This window comes from Cyprinodon variegatus, unplaced genomic scaffold, assembly GCF_000732505.1.
Source record: "Cyprinodon variegatus isolate N-32 unplaced genomic scaffold, C_variegatus-1.0 Scaffold213, whole genome shotgun sequence".
NCBI classification, from domain to species: domain Eukaryota; kingdom Metazoa; phylum Chordata; class Actinopteri; order Cyprinodontiformes; family Cyprinodontidae; genus Cyprinodon; species Cyprinodon variegatus.
In genome coordinates, this window is record NW_015150666.1 from 442,226 (window position 1) to 465,534 (window position 23,309).

Consider the following 23,309-nt stretch of genomic DNA (forward strand, 5'->3'; position numbering starts at 1 on the left):
ATGGCGTTAGCTGAGGAGACAAAAATTAGTAAAGGGGAAAACATAAGAGTTAAAGAAACTCTTTCTTGTAAAGAGATATGAATATTTGATTAAATAATGATATAGCTTTTAATTGATGGAAACTTTAGATCTGGAAATATATAACCAATATGACAATAAACAAAAGCTTCTGCATCAGTCTGGCTGGTGTAAATATGAACATCTCCTTCTTAGCAGCACCTCTTTCGGCGCACAAGTTCTAGAAGATGGTCATTTGATCCACTCAGGCCAGAGATCAAATCACATTTTGGTTTCTAATGCAGTAACTAAATGCATTATAAATTGTGAAGCTTAAACATTAAATGCCGAATATGAAACAAAAGTAGCTCTCAAACCATACGTTTTGTCTGCAGTTTATCCTAAAATCCTTTTACAGGATTTCTATGGTTTTAACAGGATATCATAGCTGTCCATAATCTTCTCGGTTTCAGATCAGGAAAAAGAACAAGTTCTTCATCTTGATTGGTCTGTTTATGGTTAAATATACAGTATATTAAACCTTTTCAAATGTTTTTTTTCTAAAATATAATAGCATCCATACAATTTGGAGTTAAATAAGGAAATATTTAAAATACAAATAAATGACGTCTTGCTGAATATGTCTGTTATAGTCCTGGGCTTATGTTTTGTGAATTTTATACATCAACTGGTTTAGCAAGAAAGCGGTCTACCACAGTCAAGAGGTGTTAAACGTTTGCTTTGGCCTCCAGCTAGTTTGCACATTTGCTTCCGGTGTCACCCTTCCTCTTCGTCACAGTCCTGTTCTCAATTAAGTGAGGTCAGTTAGCTAGAAAATAAACCGCAGTGATCCCTTAGTCATCAAAGCAGGCAGACCGGGCCGCCCTTTACAGCTGCTTTTTGGATCTCTGCTTCTGTTTCCTTGAACCCCTCACACTAAGCATGCTTGTAGCGACAGTGGAGAGGAAATACTCCCTTTTAACAGGAAGAAACCTCCAGCAGAACCGGGCTCAGTTTGAGCGGCCATCTGCCGAGGCTGACGGGTTCAAGGAGACAGAAACAGATATCGACATGAAAGATGTTATTTGGCGCTCAGGCCCTGACAGAAGACTTTGATGCTGTGAATTGATATTTGCTTGGATGAGTAATCTAGGAAAAGAATTATAGCAGCCTTCTACCCGGGCCCGGACACTGGTTGTGAAATAAGCCAGAGGGACTGAGAATAGTTTGAGGTCAAATCGAAAAACTAGCCCCTAAACACCAACCCTGAGCACTAATCCTCTGTTTGCTTGATCCTGCGGAGGGTCTTCCAAGTTAAGTGCCATCCCAAACCCCACAGTGGGTAGGGCGAGTAGACCTTAAAGCGGCCTGTTAGCAGAGGAAACGCATTTTGCCAAAGTTAAGTTTCGCTGAGTTGCTGTATCTTCATCACGCTGACGGAAAATCACAAGTTAGTATATGAAAAATCGTAATTAATTCCACAATGGAAGATCCTCTTTGAAATAGTTTTAACTGTATACATTTTTGATAAGAAAGGGGCAAATGTTTAATGTTATGTTAACCTGCATCACAGAGCTACAGCTACGCACATGGAGCATCACTGTGTTGCCATAGTAACTTTCCTTTTCCATTGGAGGGAAGAAGCCATCCCATTCAAGGCGCCTTCAACAGCTGCGAGTGTGACTTCACTGGGAGTGACACTTGATAGTTAAGGGTTAGTGCTTTAGGAGCGGTTTGGGATCGACCCTGACAGTGAAGGAAGAGATGGGTGAAAGTTTGCTTTTGCGTGGGACAAGATGGCAAGGAGCTAAATGAATGGAAAGATGATTGCTTTGAAGGAGTTGTGGCCCCAAGATGATTGGCTGAAGATGGATGAGAAACATTGCAGGTGGTTCAGATGAAGCCGATACGTCTGAATGTTTGCCTAAGCTTCTTTAGTACTTTTGGCAGATCTGAAAATAGGAAGTCAGGGTCTACATAAAGCTGGTCAGTGGAGGAAAGCTTCAAGATCCATAAAATCTCCTGGTAGAAAGCTGCACTTGTTTCTAAAGAACATGCATTTTCAGAGAAAATAAGATTTTAAACCTGATCCAGCATATGAGCTGATGGGATCCATGCTCCAAAGTTCCTGGACAGCTACAAACACATTTGTAAAAATTTAAATCTAAATACTGCCTAATGATATAATGGTAATTTTGCATAAGCATGTAAAACCGAGCATAGCACGTAACTGCTTAGAGTTAACAGATGTAACAAGTGAACATTGGAGTTAAAAGGCTGTGTAAATTCGGTTTACTAAATGCTCCTGATTCATCAGCTTTTTACCAAAACTGAGGTAGTCACATTTTTACCATTAGTTTGTAAAATCCTCTGATTAGCATCTTTGGTATAGAGTTAGACCAGACAGATTTAGAATCACAGGTGATGTTTACAAGTTAAAACTAAGAGGGTCTAGAGACCAGAAAAGCTCTTATTCTCTTGCCAGTGGCACAAAAACAATGAGCTGCTCTAAAATCTTTACGTATAGAGGAACTTTATTCACCTGCAAAAAGCCTTTGCTTAATGTATTTCAAATCAAGTGGATATCCTAATGAACAGATTCACATGTACATGTAAAAAAAAAGACACATACAGCGTTTGCTTATTCTTTTATTAACAGCAATGTGCATACTTTCAATTTGATATGAGCTTTAAAAACCATAAAAAAAATGAATGCCTTTATTTGATGTAGGGGGAAAGACTAAAGTAAACCCACAGCCCCCTCTCCTGGTTGAAAATTGAAATTTCTCAGGACTGAGCACTGATCTGGAAAAGGGTCACTGAAACATTTGAGGATGAGGTTAGATGCGGCTGAAGAGGCAGAGGACAAATCGATGCAAGCATTACTGCACTATGTTGCCTTCAGAGACCAACAGGTACAGATCGACATCTACAGACACTCCTAGAATATCAAGGCCTTTTAAAAAAAACAAAGTAAGGATCTCGGTGATGATCTCTATAACATGGCACAAGTCATGGAAATCAAGTAAACAAAACCTTTGGGACAAAATTAAATGTACAGTATAGAAAAAAATCTATTTCTTTTTTCTTTACTTTATACAATTTGGCTTTCTTTAGAGTGACAGTATCAAAGCACAAATCGGTATGCCGTGCAAAAATAAAGATGAATAATAATACATGAGAATGAGATGCAGCCTTGAAACGTCGGTACAGTATTGAGGATTGCGGACTTCCCTAATCCGTCACCACCCGTCATTCAAGAAGTTTCTCAAGGCAACTAGGAAATAAACATAAAAAGGAGCTAGACAGCACAGAGTGAGCTTCCAGTCAACACACACATTAGCCTGAAGAGAAGACAAAGTGGCTCCTGATTGAAAAAAACAAACAAAAACAAAACACAAAGACATTCTTCATATACTGGGACAGCCTTTACTTAATGTACCTAAAAGCTGCTTGTGTGAATATATACCCTATAAATTCAGAGTACCTAGAGGTGAAAGCTGCTTCTGCAAACACCGAGAAAAAACAATATAAAAAAACAAATGTGCAACTTAAAGTGTGATTAAGAAGCAGTTACTTTTGGCTGTACACAGGTGAGCTGCTGTCTGTGCAGAGTCTCCTCTGCTTTTTGACAGCATGTATTCCTGAGTTAGTTCTTACAGTCGGCCCAAATACTGATTTTTACCGTAGACCGTGGGGTTGGGCCAGCGTACCCATGAGCCTACGCTACAAAAAGTCTCGCTGCTCGCTCCCCTTCAGAGCAGGGAGACACTAGAACTGCAGAGAAGAGAAAGTATGAGCCTTTAACAAAAACCCACTAAAGCATTTAGTTTGCTTTATTGCTGCCAATATATACAGGGTTCCTATTTCTATGAGGTCAAATTAGTACTTTTTTGTTTGTTTACAAAATAAAATAAAATTCAAATTTGGACAACGAAGTTTAAACTGTTATCTCTAAATTATGCAAACTAAGAAAAAACAAAAACAAAAAACGAACCTTAAATTGTTGATGAAGGGCAATTACACAGCTTTTCTGGCTTCTGGTCAACTTTAATTCAACTTTTCTTCAATGTCTGCATCATTAAACCCTGATAAAGATGAATAACACTACATTAAATATAGACCAACTGCAGTTTGATATAAATTGACAATTTTTTAAATTGTATATTAAAAAAATAAATATATCAATGTATTTTTTGTGAGTAATGGAACATTAACCCTCCCCCACCTGTTGCTATTCAATAGCATTCAGCTGCCTGCTTCTTTTTTTCTTCTCCTAAGGAGAAAACCAAGATATTTGTAAATTGCTCCAACCTGGGAAAATACAGATGACCATTGTGCAGCTGAATGTTGCCTCAGCTTCATACCAACGGTTGTCATATTTATAGTCATTTAGCTTCTATAAATTCTTTTTTCATGTCTATTTTAAACTCCAAAAGACCTATTTTGTCAAATCATCCTTGTGCAATGTCAGGGGTTTCTTTACCTGGCTGTAAAACTTGTAAAGTCATCACTGAAACTTAGTGTCGGAATGGTTAGTATTTCGACAGTCACTCTCTGTTGCAAGTTATATAGTTCTTGATCTATAGGATGGGAATTTGCTGCCATTCATGCAAACACTTCACCCAGATCTTAGTGAACCAGGCACCAAAGCTTTGGGATAATTCAGGGCTTATGATTACAGGAAAGTAAGAAAAATGTGAATAATCTCAATAAATATAGTTTTACAATAGTTTGAATTCCTAAAACCATGCAGCTCTTTCCCCAAAAAGGCTGTGAAATTACCCTTCATTTTCTACAAGACTTCTTAATATGCTAAATGTAATGTTCTTAATTTTGAGGTTTTTATCTTTAAGAGAATGAAAATACAAACATTATGTGGAAACTCAGATTTTTGTACATTCCCAACCTTTGAGGCATAAAAATCATATTTCAAACTTTTTCAGACTGCATAGAAACCCTGTATATAGTCTAGAAATAGCAAAATAAAAGTTATAAACACTACCAGGCCGACTCGGCAGCTTGAGAGGCTCACGAGCTGCATGTACTTTTCAAGTATGCTACATTATGAACTGGAAAGACAGAAGATACTGTCACTTTAAAGAAACAGGATGACGGTTAAAACACAGTATTCACAAATGTACATTTAAGGCTTTAATTGTTTAGCACTAACAATAATAGCAGCAGTGAAACACTTCTGAATTAACTTTAACAACAATATTTATGATCATATAACAATAATATATTACCAAAGTAAATCCTTTTTTTTTTTTGTAACACTGGACTCAGCTGGAGACAGAAACTCAGACCAGCCAGCGAGTTCAGCCCACAGAAAGAAAACGTGAGCCGCCACAGATCACACAACAACCAGCCTGTCTGGCCGCTGCAGGACGCATCCGCCGAGTTTCTCTACAGATGCAGGCCCTGCCTTTTCAACTAGAGCAGTAGTACATTTACTGAGCGCGAGTCACGTTACGCGGACTGCGGTACACATTCATGTAGAGACGAACAGGAGAGGGAGGGACCAGGGTCTTTATCTAAGAGCAGGACGAATGGAGCAAAAAGTCTGGCAAACATAAACCCACACACACACACACGCACGCTCACGTCCACAAAAAGCACAAGTAGCCAGCAACATGTCCAGACCTGAAACCATCATCATGCTTCAAAGAAAGCCAACAAATGTTTAAGAAGAAAAAAAAAAAGGTACCAAAGTAACGTTAATTAAAGGCCGTATCAGACTTAAGTCAAGATGAAAAGCTCTATTGCGCATTTTTCAAGGTGCTGCTGCTGATTAACACATCCTGGTGAGGAAGACGCCCGTTTCATCCTTCCTCTTCCTTGTAATCAAACCCCCCCCACAGTGGTACCAACAGCAACCCTCCAAGCAAAACCAGTTTCACATATTATTTATGCACGTACTGTATATATTACACACATTTAATATATACTTATATATTAAATTCTCATATAGTCATACACTTTTTTTAGTTTTACTTGTGAGGTGTTGATTATATTTTCAGCGAGAGGCTTCAACATTAAAGATGAGTTCGTCTTCGGCAGATTCCTATGTCTGGGGTCGCTGCGTTCAGCCGGTTCTGAAGAGCGGCTCCAGAAACCGTAAAGTAAAAAAGGCGCAACACTTTTGAAAGCGCGTGGAGTGCAGGGCGCAGATTCCTGCAGATACTGAAAGCTTACTGGGCAACAAGTGGCTCTGAAACCACAGGAGGGGTTTTTGGTAGAGGAGGGGGGGTGGAGCGAAGGGTGTCAGCCAGCACTTTACGTAGTCCTGGAGGCAGTGGGCTTTTTCAGGTTGATCTGTGCCGACCTAAACCAAACCAGGGCTGGGCCAAGCTATGGCAAAGAGAGCAAACCTTAAAACATGGACCCAACAATCTGCTATGTGAGAATGTGTGCAGTGGAGGGAACAGAGACAAATTCGCGCAGGATGTTCTTGGCCATTTCTATATTGTTTTGTGCAATCATCAGAGCTTTCTGGATGTCCTGATAGGAGTATCCCTGACTCATGAGGTGCTCAATCTCGCTGCTGATCATTGGGTTGGCCTCCACGCCTGCTGCTACGCTGCTGGGTGGAACGGGGACAGGTGGGACGGGGCTGTGGCGGCGCTCCGAGTTGATCCGCCTGGGCAGGGGTTTTGGAGGTCTCTCTGGTGCTTCCACTGGCTCTAAAACAGCTAAAGAAGAAAAGAGGAAGTCTTTGGATTTAAACAGCAACAAAAGGTCAACTTAAAGATGTGTTTAAATGGAAAGAGCTCTACAGTTAAATATGTTCATGACTATAATTAGGTCTGAGGGATGACACGTGTCCTTTCACACAATGTGAAACCTTTTCGGCTTTTCACTGCTGTGACATTTAACAAAGCACTGCAAGAGGCCAATTATAATCTTTGAGCTTGTCAGCTTGATGCAGAGTGATTTAATTGGCTCTCAGATCCAAACATGCAGAGTGCTCATGTGTGGTAAATGTCAATGCAACACAGAGACATCGGCGTGAGAAATTAAGAAGCCACTGCTGAACAGACTTCCTGCGCTGTGGCTGAAACCTCCGGAAGGAATACATGCAAATGTTTCAACATGACACCTTCATGAAAATTGTCAATAGCTGCACCAAAATACCATCATAAAGCTCAATCTTGGTAAGAGAGAGAGAGAGAGGAAAAAAAAAAATTATTTACCGGTATTTTATTTTATTTTTTTTAAGGCAATTATGGAGCGTTTAACATGTGCTCCTACATTATTCCTTCTGCTTCTTAGGAAAAGACTTGCTAGGTTACAAATAAAACAGTTGCTGTTCCACAGACTGACTGAGGCAGCCAGGAGTCCCAAAATTAGCAGAGAGTAAACAGAAGATGGTTGCAGCTTTACTTCTCATAGTGATGCAGAGTTCAAAGCTTATAAGTCTGATCTTTTAACCATTATGTCAACTGATATCCCTATTCTGTATGGCCTGTTACTAAGTAAGCAAAGAGGACTTGAAAATAGTGTTAACAGCCTTAATTGATTGGCTACAATTGTATGCAGATGTGGCACATAAGTCTAAGAAGCTATTCAAAATGAAACTACTTTATGACATTTATGGTTAATTCAGGAAGCAACAGAGAGACAAAAGATTATAACAAAAAGGAAACTCAGTTTGTTGAAAATATAAGTTGTAGAGATCACTAAAGTATTGCCCATCTAACTGAAAAATAAGCTTCTAACGTTACTAATGCTAAATCTAAAACAAAGACCACCACAAAATGACTACAGATTGTTTAGATGGGATGACCAGTAGAACATTTTTTCCAGTGTTTACTCGACCAAGCAGAATCACCAGTAATGGTACAAATTTAATTGATGTTTTTAAAGATGAAATCGGTAAGGCTATTCACTTCCTAATAAGTGATTATTTACCAATATTCATAGCTCATCACAGTAAAATTAACAAACCAAAAATGTTGAGAAAATAAAGAATGTTAAAATCATAATAGACAGAAAAAAAAGAAAGTTTATATACAGTATTAATGTGTGAAACATTTATGGAAGTTTTTAAATTGTTATATGATAAGAAAGTATCATATAATAATGTAAAAGGCTGGATGACCAAGGGATTGTTAAAATCTTGCAAGATCTTGGATTTTCAGATAAAGGCAAGAAAACTGATTGAATTTAATTGTTTGAAATTTAGAGATCAGTGTTGATATGAGAAGAATGCAGACTGTTTTCTTTTCAAATGTGTTGTTAGATGATGTGTTTGACTCAATGATGAAAATTGTTAATCTGTGTGAATAAACTGACTGATTAATTCAAAAATGATATTGCATAAAAACAGTGGACGGGTAACTCTTAAACTTACATGCTGCAGCTCCAATATCAGAATCTAGAGAGAGGCGACTGAAGGCGGCCACAGAAGATGAGCATGATGATGAGGAGGATGAAGATGATGACAAGGACCCCCCTATTTCTGAAAGGGTCCGCCGAGCAGGAGGCTGCGGTAGCCGTGGCTTTGGGAAGTCATAGCCGTTATCGTCTTCATCTCGGTCCTCTGCTGCATGATCTCTGGGGCCGTTGGTGACCAGTAGAGGAGGCAACTCTGAGTAATCTGAAGGTGGAAGGTGATCCGATTACAAAACCAGGAAAAGTTCAATTTTTCACACAGAGGGTCGGAGATGCTCCTTCTTAATGGGAATACTTTGACATCATTTATGAACAGTCTATTCTGTATGATGGTTAGCAAAACCAAATACCTGAATCTATGGCTGGTTGCAACCTCGCCTGGATGTTGTACATGGCTTCAGCCAACATTGGCCCATCCTCTGCACCAACCGTGAGCCTACAACAACAAACAATGCATTTATAAGCTCACACAGAAACTACTAAAACTCCCTAGTGGTGCCAAATCTGGAGGTTGAATACCGTGAGTTGAGTGTGGGGGCTTGAGTATGGGCCTGGAGAGCTGCCATGGGTTGAGGCTGTGGGGGCCTTTGGACCGGTAAGGTATCCGGTATAGGTGGTACCGCGATGGGACGAGATGAAGGAATCATATACTCCGAGTCTTCCTCACTGTCACAGTTCTCCTCTCCAGTCACCTGCCTCAAGGCTGTAGATGGTCTGGTGAATAACAAACAATTCAAGAATATTAACTGAACATTAAGACCAAAATTCAACTTGAAACAAAGTCATTCTTCAGGATCGCCTGTGAGGAATGTATATAGGCAAGTAGTTTCAGGACCAGGTGGACATACCGGTTCGCCAGAGAATAGATGGCATTGGCTGAGGAAGATGCTTTCACTTTGGGGTTGTCATAATCTTGAGAAGCCATTGCAAAACTCTGAGAGGGAAACAGATTTCAACATGAAGTGACTGGACACACAGATTTAAAACAAAATATAATTTAGTTGCTTTTTGACTGATAGCCATTTCAAACTGGAGAAAAAAATACTTCCAGCACAACAAAGAAGCTCAAAGATAAACTAACAGTAGCATGAAATAATGTAACTAATGATAAATTAAAATTATGCTCTTTTGTATGTATAATGACAGTTAAGACAATTTAATTCTATTTTGTCTCATTTCCCCATTGTCGGTCGAAATAGAATTAAACCAAGCATGTGAAAAGACCAATTTATGTCATCTTGTTAGGTTAAGATGGAAATAATGTTGAGTTTAAGGCATCAAATAACGATTATTTTTGCAAATTGATTAATCTGTTGATTATTTTTTTTTCGATTAATCGATTAATAATTGGATAGCAAAAGGTTCTTTAAAGAAGAAAAGAAACCAGGTGAAACTTAAATTTTTCTGAGTGAGGAGTTCTGGATAGAACGTATTGACCGACGGAATTATTTTTTTTAAATCTTATATGTAAATTCTTTGCATATTTTTATTTATTTTTTTTACAATTTTGGTATAATTGCTGTACAAACACATTAAACCGATTACTAAATTAATTGACGATTATTTCAATAATTGATTAATCACGATCAATCTGATTGTTTCAGCCCTAGTTCAGTTGGAGAGCACTTACATTTCAACCTCATAAGGACATTCTTACTGAATTTGGAAACTACAGAGATGAACACAAAGTTGGTCAGAAAACTATGTTGGCAAACTTTTGGGGTTAGATGTGATCCACCCCGACTACATCAGATCTCTGGATGTTGTAGGGTTATCATTGCTGACACGCCTTTTCAACATTGCGTGGAGGTCTGGGAAAGTTCCCCTGAGCTAGCAGATTGGGGTGGTGGTTGTCCCCCATAAGAAGGGGCGGGAGACACACTTCTCAGCCTCTCCAGGAAGGCCTATGCCAGAGTCATGGGAGGAGAATCTGTTTTTTTAGTAGGGCCTGGCCTTGGAGTGCCTCATGCCTATTAGAGGTGTTTGAATTGAACTTAATTCACTTCCAAGGTTGTTTTCGCCTATGCTCCTGAGAAATGCATTAAGGATTATATAAAAGAATAAACAGGACAGAAAGAATTACAAAATTTTCTATCATCAAGACACTGAGAACTAATCGCTGAGGGATAAAAAAAAGTTTGGTATTGAGGAATGATGGAGAAGGAAAAGATTTTAAACGCCTGAGACTTTTTTCGCCTACTCATCCATAGAGAGTGAAGTCAGCTCTTTGCCATCGATCCTGCTCTGGTTTTGTGCTTGCTAAGTTTTTTTCTGATAATATGACAAACTGAGGAAAAATGCAGAAAACTCAGGGGGACAGTAGGAGGTGGTTAAGACCGACACTAAATGTCTGACAGAGACTAAAGCATTAGACAGAGCACCTCAGTGAATAAACCAAACATATAGTTGGTCTTCAGTTTTATAAGGAAGTATTTTCAGAAAATATATAAAACACAGTTAAACTGAGTTGGAAGATTTGAGGCTTATTTTTACCCCACACTTGACACATCCAGTCAGTAAAGTGCTTTTTTCATGTAACTACCTTGTCTGTGAGTTTTATCAGACAGAGGAATGACTGTCTGTCAGAAGACAAATATCCAAATGGGGCTATGCTGTTGGATTACTCTTATCTATGTGCACCGATAAGCTTAAGACCACAATAAGTTTGTAGGTCTGCAGTTTTTAACCCTGAAGAAAGTTTATGCCCTATAAACACCATCAGCCTCACTGACCACTCTGATTTTAAACAGCGGTAAACTTCCATTCAATCATCCACATGACAGCAGCTTCTTTGTTATAATGGCTGACTGTGAATTATTGAAAGGTCAGATTTCCGTATGAAATGAGGACCTAAAATTTCCTAAGTGTAATGCTGGAAATCACCAAGCTCCTGTAAGTGATCCATTCCCATGTGAACAGATGTGGTGCTGGATTTATACACTCCCTTTAATGCTTGTAAGCCTGAATTCCCCTATGTGTTACGATAAAGGTTATTTCTACTTCAATTATTTGGAAAGACGGGAAATGTGTACAAAAAAAATCCCTTAAATTTTACTTAATGAACCAAGTAAGTTAAATACAAGTTTTGCTTTAAACCTTTGGTTCTTGCTTTTTTACCTCAGTTAGAAAACATCAACAAAGTCTCTGCTTAACTTAATCAGGGTTACTAACAAAATTTTTTTTTTTTTTTTTTTTTAGGAGTTAAAAGAAAAAAAAAATACAATATACCCTAATAAATATTTGATGGCACGTCAAAAAAGTACTGCAATTCAAATCATCTAAACTTCTTTCTTACTTGCACTTTTTAGATAAAAAATTACTGACTTTGTATCTACAAAATAAATAAAATTTCCACTGATGTATTTTACTTTTTACAAACATTTCAGAAATACTCCTAAAGATTTCCATATTTTCTTCTTCCACTTTAAATTAAAGTGTATAAAAACTGCACTTGGTTTTATAAATCAAATTATCTTAAAGGTGTTTAGTACTTCAATGTGCTTTTTACCTATAATGAATTTAAATAAATAAGATAAAGAGGAATAAATGTGGGGAAAAAACTGCTCTACAGCTCTGATCTAATGTCTTTCCTCCTGTCTGATGAATAAGCTGTTTATTGTGGCGTGTGCTTGTTAGTGGTTGTTCTGACCAGCTGGTGGTCCAGGCTGAGGGAGCTGTTGTTCTTCTGAGAGTCTGAGCGGTTGTCTAGAGCAGAGGGCAGAGCCAGAGGGAGAGAGTGTCTATTGGAGAGCTCCCTGACACCCGCACGGAGGTCCACTCCCAAGATGGCCGCATGGGTGGATGAGGAGGAAGGTGAGGATGATGAAGATTGGGCGGCGGGGGCTTTGGGAACAGGCCTGGAGTTCCAGTCCGTCATTGGACGGTTCGGGGGTGTGGGAGGGAGCTTCTCTCGAGGGGGGTCCCCTGGAGTGCAGGGTAGGGGCCGTCTCGGATGCCGACCTTCGGGTGCTCCCCCAACTGCATGGGGCCTGTCTGGAGGAGGAGGAGGGGGGAGGTCCCGCAGGGCAGGAGGAAGTGGAAGAGGCTTGTCTTTGTGATGTGATGCTGCCTGAAGGGATAAAAGAGATAGAAGGTATTTTAGACCTAAAACTGCACAGACCAAAAGACATTTTTCTTCAATGCAGGAAACAATCAGTTTAGATGGAAAACCAGAATTCATCAGGAGGATTAAAAAAAAGAACATCTGTAAACATGAGCTGTGTCTGAATGTCCGCCCTAAAAACTACATAGGGCACTATATAGTAGTTATTCCATTGTAAATGAGTGTTCGAATATCTAGTTGATGAAAAAGTAGTGGACTCTTCTATGGTCACTAGACAAGCAGATATATCCAGGAATGCTTTATGAGGAGCGCTCTCCTCGCAAAGCATCATGGGATTTGTTGTCACAGCGGCCCGCTGTCCCAAACCGACGAGAGGAGAAAAATAAAGATGACGCTAGCACCATGCGGAGAGGCAGGGTTACGTGACCAACAGGGAGCGAAAAGTATTGATCATCTGTCCAAACGGTCAGTTAACTGAGTTCATTATAAAGTCTACTGTATAATCCCCGCTCCATATAGTGATTGAGGGACACAGCCATTGGCACCTCCCAACTGCAGTTTATGTTTATAAGCAGACATCTTATTATCATCAACCAATAGAAAATACAGTGAAAATTTTCCAGTACATACGATCGTCTTATTAACTACAGCCTAACAAAGAAATAAGAAGAAAATGAAAGGTAAAAATATTAATTCGCACATGTTTTTATTTAACAATGGTATGTTTTTTGTTCCCCCTCCGTCTTCTTTTCTCTTCAGAGATGACACACTTGGTCCAGGGTGTTTTTATCGTGGTATCCTTCCTGGACTAAACAAATTCGTAATACTCTTTAAAAGCTTTGACAAATGTTTCCGGCTACGATCCTGACCACATTTATACTGCTGTATAATAAACTGGACGTATTGGACGAGTTCATTGGGGTGGTTAATTACCTTACTGGTGGCCCCTGGACTGGATGCCCCAGGAGGGTTTGGAGGTCTGTGTGGTAGCAAGTCAAGTCTGGGAGGCACTGGGGGAAGAGATGCCTGAGGAGGCATGGACATGGGTGATGGTGGGCGCTCCACCTGGATTAGACAAAGGAGAAAAAAAAAACATTAGATCCAGTCTAAAACTGTATTAGCACTAAGCTATGTAGAAAATGCAGAATCAAATAAGTTCTGGCTTAAAATTATGGATAATATGTCAACTTATAGAAGTCATTCAACAGGTTGGGTTGGAGAGAGCAGAAGAAGATTCTGGGATCACATCAAAGTTTGCTATTTCAGGTAGTCACCAAATAATGTATAAAGATTTTCTCAGAGGCATAAAAAGATGTAAGACAGAAGAATGTCCCAAATTTCAAACACCAAGAGGTAAAAAAAAAAAAAAACGGCTCCTCTGGTAGCTTGAAAGATGGAGATGAAAGCCCTGAGTAACACGACGTGAGCTTGTAGCTCAGAGGAGAAAGACGTGACAGACTAGAATGTGTTTTATCTACACAGAGACTGGTGTGAGGTGTCCCTAGTGGGTTGCTTCATAACAGGGAAGACCATAGAAAATACATTCTGTTTCAATTTACTCAAACTTTTTTCCACAGTCTTACCTTTGTGCAAGCAAGTTTGCTCATTACCAGGTGGGGGTCTTCAAGTCTGTCATCATCGTCGTCGTCATAGCTTGGCGATGGAGCTCCCTCTGCCCCCATGGTGCCCCGACTTGAGCCCCCGCTGTTGTCCTTGGGGTCAAAGGGATCTACAACAATGGGCTCGGTACCTTTAATCTCACAGCGACAGAAGGGGCATCCTGTTCCCTGACCCTCCGACTCCTGGAGTAAAAGCAGAATCATGAGAGTAACAGCATGTTAACAACCAGCTGTGACCTTCAAGCACGTCAGAAAAACCAGCTAAACCGGGTTCTTGAATAGTTTCATTTTAAAACCAAGATTTCTAGATTTTCTTCCTGTACACAGCAGACTTTCAAAATAGTTCAGCTTCATTTCAAGATGTCAAACCAAAATAAACTAAGAGATTTTAACTTAAATGCAGAGATAAATTTCTCCAATGTGAGAGCAATACAGTTAAATTATAATCAATTATAATTATTAATGCACAGCTTGGCATCTATACCAGACCCGTTTAAGTATCCTAACCAATCAAAAAACCTGATCTAAGGAGTTTAAAACAAGGCAAAAGAAGCAGCAGTGAAATTACCCCCCTTTCTGTTTTTGTTGGTGTGCATTTTTCCTGTTGGATCTGCCTGTAACTTAAACCCCAACATAGACAAACCGCTTAGATTGAATTCAAACAAAACGTAGAATTTAAGTTTAAAAATGTTAGCTAACATTTAGCCAAACAGCGGCTTCTTTACCAATAAACACAGACATAAAAATGATCTCTTCTCCATAATATGCACAAACTAGAACCACAATTCATTTATCTGTAAGCTCACCAACCCCAAACCCTTTGCTTCCACCCACGGTTTTACCTGCCAGGCAGTGAGACAGGAGGTGCACATGAGATGACCACAGGGCTCAATCTTCACATCTTTGTCATTCTCCGCACAGATTTTGCAGAGCTGGAAAGTGGAGCCCATCTCACAGTACAGCTCATATTGCTCCTGAGGGCGGAAACAAAACACACACACACACACACACACACACAAAAAAAGAGAAAAATGTAACATCATGGAGAACTGACACCACCTGATTGTCGGGAAGGATGAAGAGCATTCAGTTAGAGCAGAGGCGTAGTTGTAGTTTCAGAAGTAAGGTTGACTAGAACTTTAGCATTAAATTCTTTTAACCCTCACCATTTCCCCCGAAAAAGCTGTGACCTTTAAGTTCAGAGCTATACCATTCAATTAGGGGCGCTTTGGTTTGTCTAAGAACACGACCTATTTAACATAGTGAGAATAAAGAGCGAAGGAATTCAGTACAGCTACGAATGATAGATAAACATTCATGGATTATTTTAATAAAACTGGAAATGCATAAAAAAAAAACAAACAAACAAAAAAAACAAAACAAGAAGCTGCTGGTGTTGCTCTGACCTGTGTGACTTTAATGTGGTCTTGAGGTGAAGGCTCACAGAGGCCTGTCAGATCCGGGTTTTGGGTTCGACCATCGGGGAATAAATAGCTGGGGAAAAAAAAAAAAAGAAGAAGTAAAACAGCATAAAAATGTGCCCACAGAAAACATGCCTAGTTAAATGAACAAGCAGTTTAATTGAAAAGTAATTAGCGTTATTAGTTAGAATGACTTGTGTACCTAACAACCTGCAGCAATAAAAACATCTGTGGAGTTCATTTACTCTATGCGAGCTGATGCATGTACAGTACACGACTATTTCACAAATGGGCTGAATGCTGTAATTACTGTCTGATAAATGTTTTGTAGACACAGGCCATATACTTTACAGGCTCTCCCAGATCAAATCAACGTTTTATTACAGGTTGAGGCAGGCCAAACACAGTTTTCATTAAACACAGGAATCACCACAGGCAGGAAAAGACGAGTTTCAAGCCAGCCGGGTAACCCAGTGAGGGCCGCATTAGAAATCAATGCTTTTGCTTTAGTTATAACAGTAGTTGAGGGAGAGGGATGAGTTAGATATGCCTGGATTCACTTGAAGCTGAGAGGCAGATTTAACTGAAGGATCCAAACGAAAGGGGGTAACCAAGTTCAAGTAGAGATGCACATTTCAAAGAATAAGAAACGTGTGAAAAATAAGAATCTAAGGAGCACAATCTGAACGGACAGAAAAAGCTCAGAAACTAAGATGAAAAACCACACCAGATATAAATTAGCCAAACTTACAAGCCTTCCCTGAAACCATCTATGAGGGCTTGGAAGAGGGGTTTATTATGAGGAATGGTTTGGAGAATATTCCCGTCGGCTGTCACGTAGCCAATAGCCCACTGGCCAAGTCGAGTGCAGCTCAGTCGGAAGATATAACTGGGGAGACATAAGTACATCTGTAAAAAACCTAAAAAAAAGAAACATTAGAAATCGAAGATCTGTAAACAAACTAACCTTAGTTTTTTTTAAAATTATTATTATTATTTTCTAATCAATATTATAAAACAAAAATCTGATGCTGCTTCTAAAACAGTCTGCTGAATACAGCAATTTTTAAACCGTGGTCTGGACCCGGCTCTGTGGTTACAGTTTGACTTTTTCTTAGCATCACCTCATATTTACGGTGATCCTTTTGAAAGTTGGGTCTTTTCCTAACAGTTGCCAGTCGTCTTTACTGAAGGAGACCACAGGCTTTCTGTCTCTGTAGTAAGAGCCAGCCGGCAGAGAATTAGAAAGAAGTGTTTGAAAAAATATAGCCGATAAGTAAGGGAAATATGTATTCCTGTTCCATAAAAGTACTGAGAGAAGATGAGAGGGTTTTCCCTCAGACTGAATGGACTGCTGCATTTTTCTTCCTCTGTGTGGAGTTTAAAGCCATCTTTTCATTATTTTTTCACATAAATGCTTACCTCTACGATACAAAGAGTTAGTACCAAACTAATCATTGAAGATCACCCAATTTGATCTAAAGTGAGGGGAAAGTAATCAAATACCACAGACTAACAGACTTAGCAAAATGGAGACACTGACTACTTACTGGGATTTAGGGCCTATCCACAATCCTAATAAAACTCAGAAATGTTTCAAATAATGGATGCATGTATTTAGCATATTTATATGTAAAAAAAAAAACAGTTTATTACCAATTCTTTTAAACCAGATCTGCAACAGTAAAAAGAGTCAGAAAACATGCAGGACAGGACTTTAGGTTTATTATGCTTTTGCTGGGGACATAGAAATAATTAAATGGTGGACAGCTCAAATGGAGGTTTGCAAGAAACTCGAAAATTAGAATAATTTATTCCAGAGGTCACAGATTAGCGGATTGCAGTCCTGATCCAGACCCACCTGCTGGCTAATCCAGACCCAACCTGATTTAAAACGTTTATAAATTACCGCATGTTGTCTGATGACAGAGTCTAACGTCACTTGCGCAGCTTCTCCTGTTAATATGGTAAAGCTGTCTGGAGCGCCGGGACCAGGCTAAACATAATAAAAATTAGCCATTGAGCTGTGTCAGTCAGAGTCACTGCTGCGAGACACTTTTAGACACAGCAGGCAAACCTGTGGCACGCCGGGCGGTGGGAAAGGGGGAGAAGACGAGGAAGGAAAAAAAAAGCAGAGAAACAGTGGAGTGCTGGAAGACCCGCGGTGAACTGGTGAAAGAAAAATTAAATGGTGTGCTCAAAGATGACCCTGCACATTTTCAGTGTGTTCGGCTCAACCTGCTGCTGTGAAGCAGGATTCTCCACCATTAACATAATCAAAAATAAATATCCAGGCTCATGAATGAGCACCTTGATATGTGCTTGAGAATGGATTTGTCGCATTCAAACCCGGGTTTAAAGCCTTGCAGGGCAGCCTAAAGCCCGCTGCTCTCATTAAGCTATAGAAAGAAAAAAAACTCCAAAACAAACGGTCAGTTCAGGTGTTTTATCAAATATGTGAATCAGGAAATTGTCCATATACCAAACTGAACGATTGTTCTCTACTTGAAAAAACACTTCAGTTATTTTTTATTATTAAAAATTCAATGTAGATGCATTAAAATCTGCTTTTTATTTCAGTGTTAAATTCTGTTTAAAGTAACAGATTATAATTAAAAATGTCTCCGGACCATTACTGGTTGATGATTTTCTGTATTCGGAAACCACTGATTTTCGATTGGTTACCCCTGATTTATTCCATCTTTATTTAAAACAGTTTTGAAAGAGAGATATTAAAACTGAAAGAGGAAATCTAACAAACACAGTGAAAGAGGAGCTGCCAATGAGTCAGCAAGAGACCGGGATTTCTGGGCTTCACATGCCGTTTCCCCTCAAGTTAAGAAATCTGCATAAAACATTTTTTTTAAGGAGAAACAGAGTAACATTAGAAATAAAACTGGTTTCAAATGTTAGCTTCCAAAAAGTAAGATGAGCTTTTTCCTCAACATAGAAAATGTCAATGCAGTTAAGTTGTAGCTTTATAAAAAATAAATGTAATGGTCAGGCAGATCTGTATTAAAGTGTAAGAAAATTGCTTTTAAAGTGAGCAGTAAGTGCTTTTGGTGTTGATGTGGCCTTTAGCGGGCCGGGCCTGAAGGGTGACATCAGCATCCTAATGAACAATCAAGCCATTGATGAAAGGTACCGGTGCCACGCTGCCCTGGGCTCCTTGGACTCCCCCGCACGCACCCACACAAATTACAGCATATGCAGCATAAAAATCACCCAGATTCAAACTGTCCCTAAAAAGACACGGCCCATTTCATAAGCTATATACTAACAAAAAACCCTGAGAAATGCAGCTAACAAGCTACTAAGAAAAAACAAACATATGTCAGCATAAGGGACACTAAAATTTACCCTTTAAAAAGTGTTTGTGTTCGGATTGCTTCTTACCTGCCAGGCTTGTGGATGAATTTGTGCAGCCGAGCTTTGACCTCATCATATGTGAGGAATGCCATGTACCCTGGGTGAGTAACTGCCAAGCTGTTCCAGTTTCGCAGCAGGGATGACCAAGGCTACCCACACACAGACACACAGAAGGAGCACAAGAGCAAGGCAAAATGAGTCACAGTGTTTTAGAGAACGGAGATAGTAAAACAAGAAAAACCATAGAGGCAAGATGTACTGGATACTGCAACATGTATGAGTGGGTTTGAACATCTGTTTAGTGAACATCAGGAGGAATTATAGGCTGATCCAGCCTCAGTGAGCCTGTGGTTATAGGTAGACAATAGAGCACATTTTCTCTGGCATCACAGGCTGTTGACATGATTTAATACTAGCTATAATTCAAATTATTTACAGTACTGTCCTGGAGTACTAATTATTATTGACATTATAATCGTTAATTTATAGAATTTAAGCCAATTCTTAGTCTTATAATGATCCATAGAAATCATAATAAAAAATGAAATAAGCAGTCTGAACTTCATGCCCGTTTACTCTATTCAAACCTGATTCAATTATGTATTCAGGTTTAGATGAATAGGACCACATGGATTGATATTGGAATCAGTGTCTTTATTTCCATTTCAGAATCAGTTTGAATACACAGGATCCCAACCAAAATAACAGCTTTTTTTAACCCAGTTATTCTAGTTTTCCAGTGAGCCAGCGACGTACTCGGCACGATGCTGCCACTAGCAATCTTGACAGTTGGAATAACTTAAGTTGGGCAGCTTAATCATTATTCCCCCAAGCACATTTCTTGTTCATGTGGCCTGAAAACACAAACGTTATTTCGTTTGACCTTAAACATTTTACAGAGTATGTTTGGGTTTTTTTTAGGGTAGGTGGATATTTTGGATGTGCTTGAAGATGAACATTTTAAAACCAATCCATTTTTAAGTCTGCTTCCTGTCTGTCCACCTTATTTGCTTCTCAAGAAAAAGGTCAAAGCTTCCAGTTTATTCTAGACATGTACCTTGGTGGCCTCTGTATTGTTCTGAAAACTATTTACAGTTTTCTTATACCTTCATGGTAAGAGCTATTAGACAATTGGTGGTTAAAATTATACAGGAAACATATACATTCAACAACATATTTTTCTTGCATTCAAACTGAACAACCTTGGTCTATGGGGTGCTATTTAAATCTTACCGTCCCACTATTTCTTTTAGATTTTCCTAAAAAAAAAATTTTATTTTGCAGTATTTGTCTGAAAACCTCCTCCACTGACTTTGGAACACTGGCTTCTGTGCCTCAAAGCAGGAGGCCCAAACTGATAACATCCCTCCGACCTCCGATTTCAAGGGGGTGAATCTCAAAACATCTGTCCATGGCCAGCATTTGTTTCCCTCTCCATGCTACAATAAGGCTTACATAAGCTAAAAAAAAAACAAAACAAAAAAAAAACACTACTTATCTTAACACAGTCCTGTTCCTGTCCATTGACACTGATTACTTTGGTGGCATTTTTTTTCCACTTCCTCTGGGGACAGAGTTATGTTTTTACACGGGGTGAGTCACACTTTAATGAAGGGAGTTATACCTTTGGGAAAAGGTTTCCTGATTAATCGAGTCTGGTCCAGAAAACCACACTTCCTACTAAAACGAACTGTACACTAGCATTATCAAAAACATTGATGCATTGAAAAGTATTGATATTTATAGGCTGTATGTGGATACAATACTAATTTAGCGTGGCATTGATACGAGCTACAGGTGTTGTTGCAACTCTTTGCTTTGTGCATTTTATTAAGTGGTTGAAATATCCAGCAAGAATGTAAGTTAAGAGTGATAATGGTCCTTAGTAAAGGACATTTTGCCAAACATCACTGGAGGTCTATATATGTTTGTTTCTCGGTAAAAAATAAAAAAAGGACGATGGCCCTCAGTTTTCTGCTATTAAAAAAAATAAATAAATCAAGATGTAAAGAAAAAAGAACTGAAATAGTTTGCTGTACAATCATTATACCCTGGAAAAGCGATTCTCTTTTTTTTTTTTTCTTTGAAGACTTCCTAACAGTCTATTATCTTTAAATTAGACAGACCAAAAAAAATATTGTCCCCAGTGTTTAAAACAAGAACATTTTGTTCACCACAGTTTAATTGAAAGTTTTGCATATCTCTAACAACAAAAGCATTAAGACATTAAAATACAATACAAAAATCCCACAGTAACAATACTTCTAATGCAGCTATTAAATAGTGTTGATTGGAGTAATAACCTATGCAGTTTGTCATGAGAAATGCCTGCTTTAATGAAGTAAGGGTCTTCAAAAAAAAAAGCATGCATTTCTAAATAGAGATATAGGGATGAAAAGGCACCAGCATTGAGTCAAGTAATTATTTTCTGCAAATGAAACTGAGGCCTTGTGACGCCATTTCTAAACACACAAAGAAAATTATTACTTATGACTGGATTGATCTTTCTATATTGTCTCGAGTTCTTCACCTAGCCAGAATGCTAAGAGAAACTGCTAAAAGTTCAGTGACTCTTAAGGCCCCCACATAATTGAGATAACTGCGTGGACATTATGAGCCTCTCAGTCTGTGCACGTTTCAGCCTCCCTAATCAAGCATATGCTTTTACTAAATTTCTCATGAAATATGCCTTCATTTCCAACACCGCTATCTATCTTTATCAGACAGCTTGCTATCTAGCATCATCAAAACAAACAAGGGCTAGATGGACGCTTTGCACCGTTTATTCTCCCACGGCACATCTGTGAGCAATGCATGTGAACGTAAGAAAGCTACACTCTAGAATGACTAATTGGACGTCTTCTAGAAAAAAGCCTGTTTCCACTAAAAAGACCAACAGGAATGGATATACGGTACTTGTTTCATCTGAACCAACCACAGCACAGGTTGAGCACATTTCTTTATGAGTTGTGACCAAGATGGTGATGTTGCATATACTGAGAAGTGACAGTCAAAACCGGGGCTCGACACAATTCAAATGTTTGAAAAATATTAATCAATCCAAGAGAAAAAAAAACAATAAAAATAACACCACCCAGTGACGGAATATATTCATGAAATCGCTTCAACATACAACAGCTAAAGTGCTCCTGTTTTTAGCTACCGGGTATTTCCCCAACAGATGTACCATTTTCGCTTGTTCGTTTTTTTAACCAAACCGACACTATGTAGTACAACGGACTACTGATCATTTCGGGATGTATTTAGCCCATTAAAAAAAAATAACAAGGTGTGACACTATGTCCAATGCAGAAGGTCACACGATGCGTGACCTTTGAGCGCATATTTCATTATAGACTGATGGAGTTGGTGCATCAGTGGTGATATTTCTGCCATTATTGGATAAACCCACAGTAACGGTGAAATTTGAAAGCTGTGAGGTTAACTGCAGAATGAGAGTAAAAGGTTTTCTTTGGCTTGTACCTGCATCTTGTTTTTTTTTTTTATAGTTCAGCCACAGAGGAAGTGACACGTTCAAACTGCCTTTCTCAGATCTAGACAGCGAGCCACATCTCTTCTAATAGGCCTCACTCTAACCTCACTGCAAATGATCCTGCTAAAAACAGAAGACTTTCATTAAAAGTTCATATAAACCAGCTGTGCATTTAGTGTTTGGTTTTTACTGATTAAGGTTTTTGATAACTTTACATTAATAAGCAATAAAAAATACTCATAGCAGCCTTTTACATTGCGTCAGTAGCGTATAAAAAGCAGCCTTTAAAAATGGCATCATCATCATTACTTCCTCTTGGAGCCTGAGGACATTAGAAGGAGGATCGCTTTGTTTGAGGCAGGAAACGTCTGTAATCGGTTTAGGCTTCATTAATCCTATCAGAGCCTTGCATACAATTTTCAAGGAATAATTTTATCCAGGGACCAGATGATGAGTCAGAAGTTTCAGACAGAAAAAGGTTAAACAACTTAGAAAGGTGAACATGTTGACTGTTGGCTTTTCTCATTATGTTGTCTAATATTTATCTCTTCTTAGAAAAATTCAATTATGAATGATGAAAAATGTTTACATGAGCTGTTTAGCAGCTGTAACTTATGCGTGCATGAAATAAACCTGTTTAAATAAAATGGGGGTCAGTTCACAGGGTGAACATTGGTAATACTACAATGTTTACCTTTATTTCTTTGAATTGTGAAATTACACTAGCTTTATACCATAAGGTAAAAGAGAAAATATTGTTTTTGTCCCTATCCCCACTTAAATATGCTGAAATTCAACTTGAACATAAATTAAGGAAGAATGTTATTAATGCACAAAACAACTGATTACACAGCGGATTGTTGTTGCGTAATTCATTTATTAATTGTGGCAAGAAATAACGAAAAAAAATCTGCAACCCTTTTATAATAGTCTGTAGTTTTTTATATATA

At 38.8% G+C, this 23,309-nt stretch overlaps 1 protein-coding gene across 1 annotated transcript in view; it reads right to left on the reverse strand.

Moving 5' to 3' along the window:
- Positions 1-2,608: 2,608 nt before the first annotated feature.
- The window catches only part of cbl (Cbl proto-oncogene, E3 ubiquitin protein ligase), a 48,734-nt gene continuing 28,033 nt past the window's right edge, over positions 2,609-23,309 (reverse strand). The window contains exons 5-16 of the mRNA XM_015380427.1: positions 18,894-19,015; positions 16,249-16,386; positions 15,483-15,570; positions 14,919-15,050; positions 14,041-14,259; positions 13,391-13,522; positions 12,044-12,463; positions 9,243-9,328; positions 8,914-9,108; positions 8,745-8,830; positions 8,354-8,599; positions 2,609-6,692 (exon numbers count right to left, since the gene is read on the reverse strand). Of these exons, the coding sequence (XP_015235913.1) occupies positions 6,397-6,692; positions 8,354-8,599; positions 8,745-8,830; positions 8,914-9,108; positions 9,243-9,328; positions 12,044-12,463; positions 13,391-13,522; positions 14,041-14,259; positions 14,919-15,050; positions 15,483-15,570; positions 16,249-16,386; positions 18,894-19,015 (2,160 nt within the window). The 3' untranslated portion in view covers positions 2,609-6,396. The remainder of the gene's footprint in view (positions 6,693-8,353; positions 8,600-8,744; positions 8,831-8,913; positions 9,109-9,242; positions 9,329-12,043; positions 12,464-13,390; positions 13,523-14,040; positions 14,260-14,918; positions 15,051-15,482; positions 15,571-16,248; positions 16,387-18,893; positions 19,016-23,309) is intronic.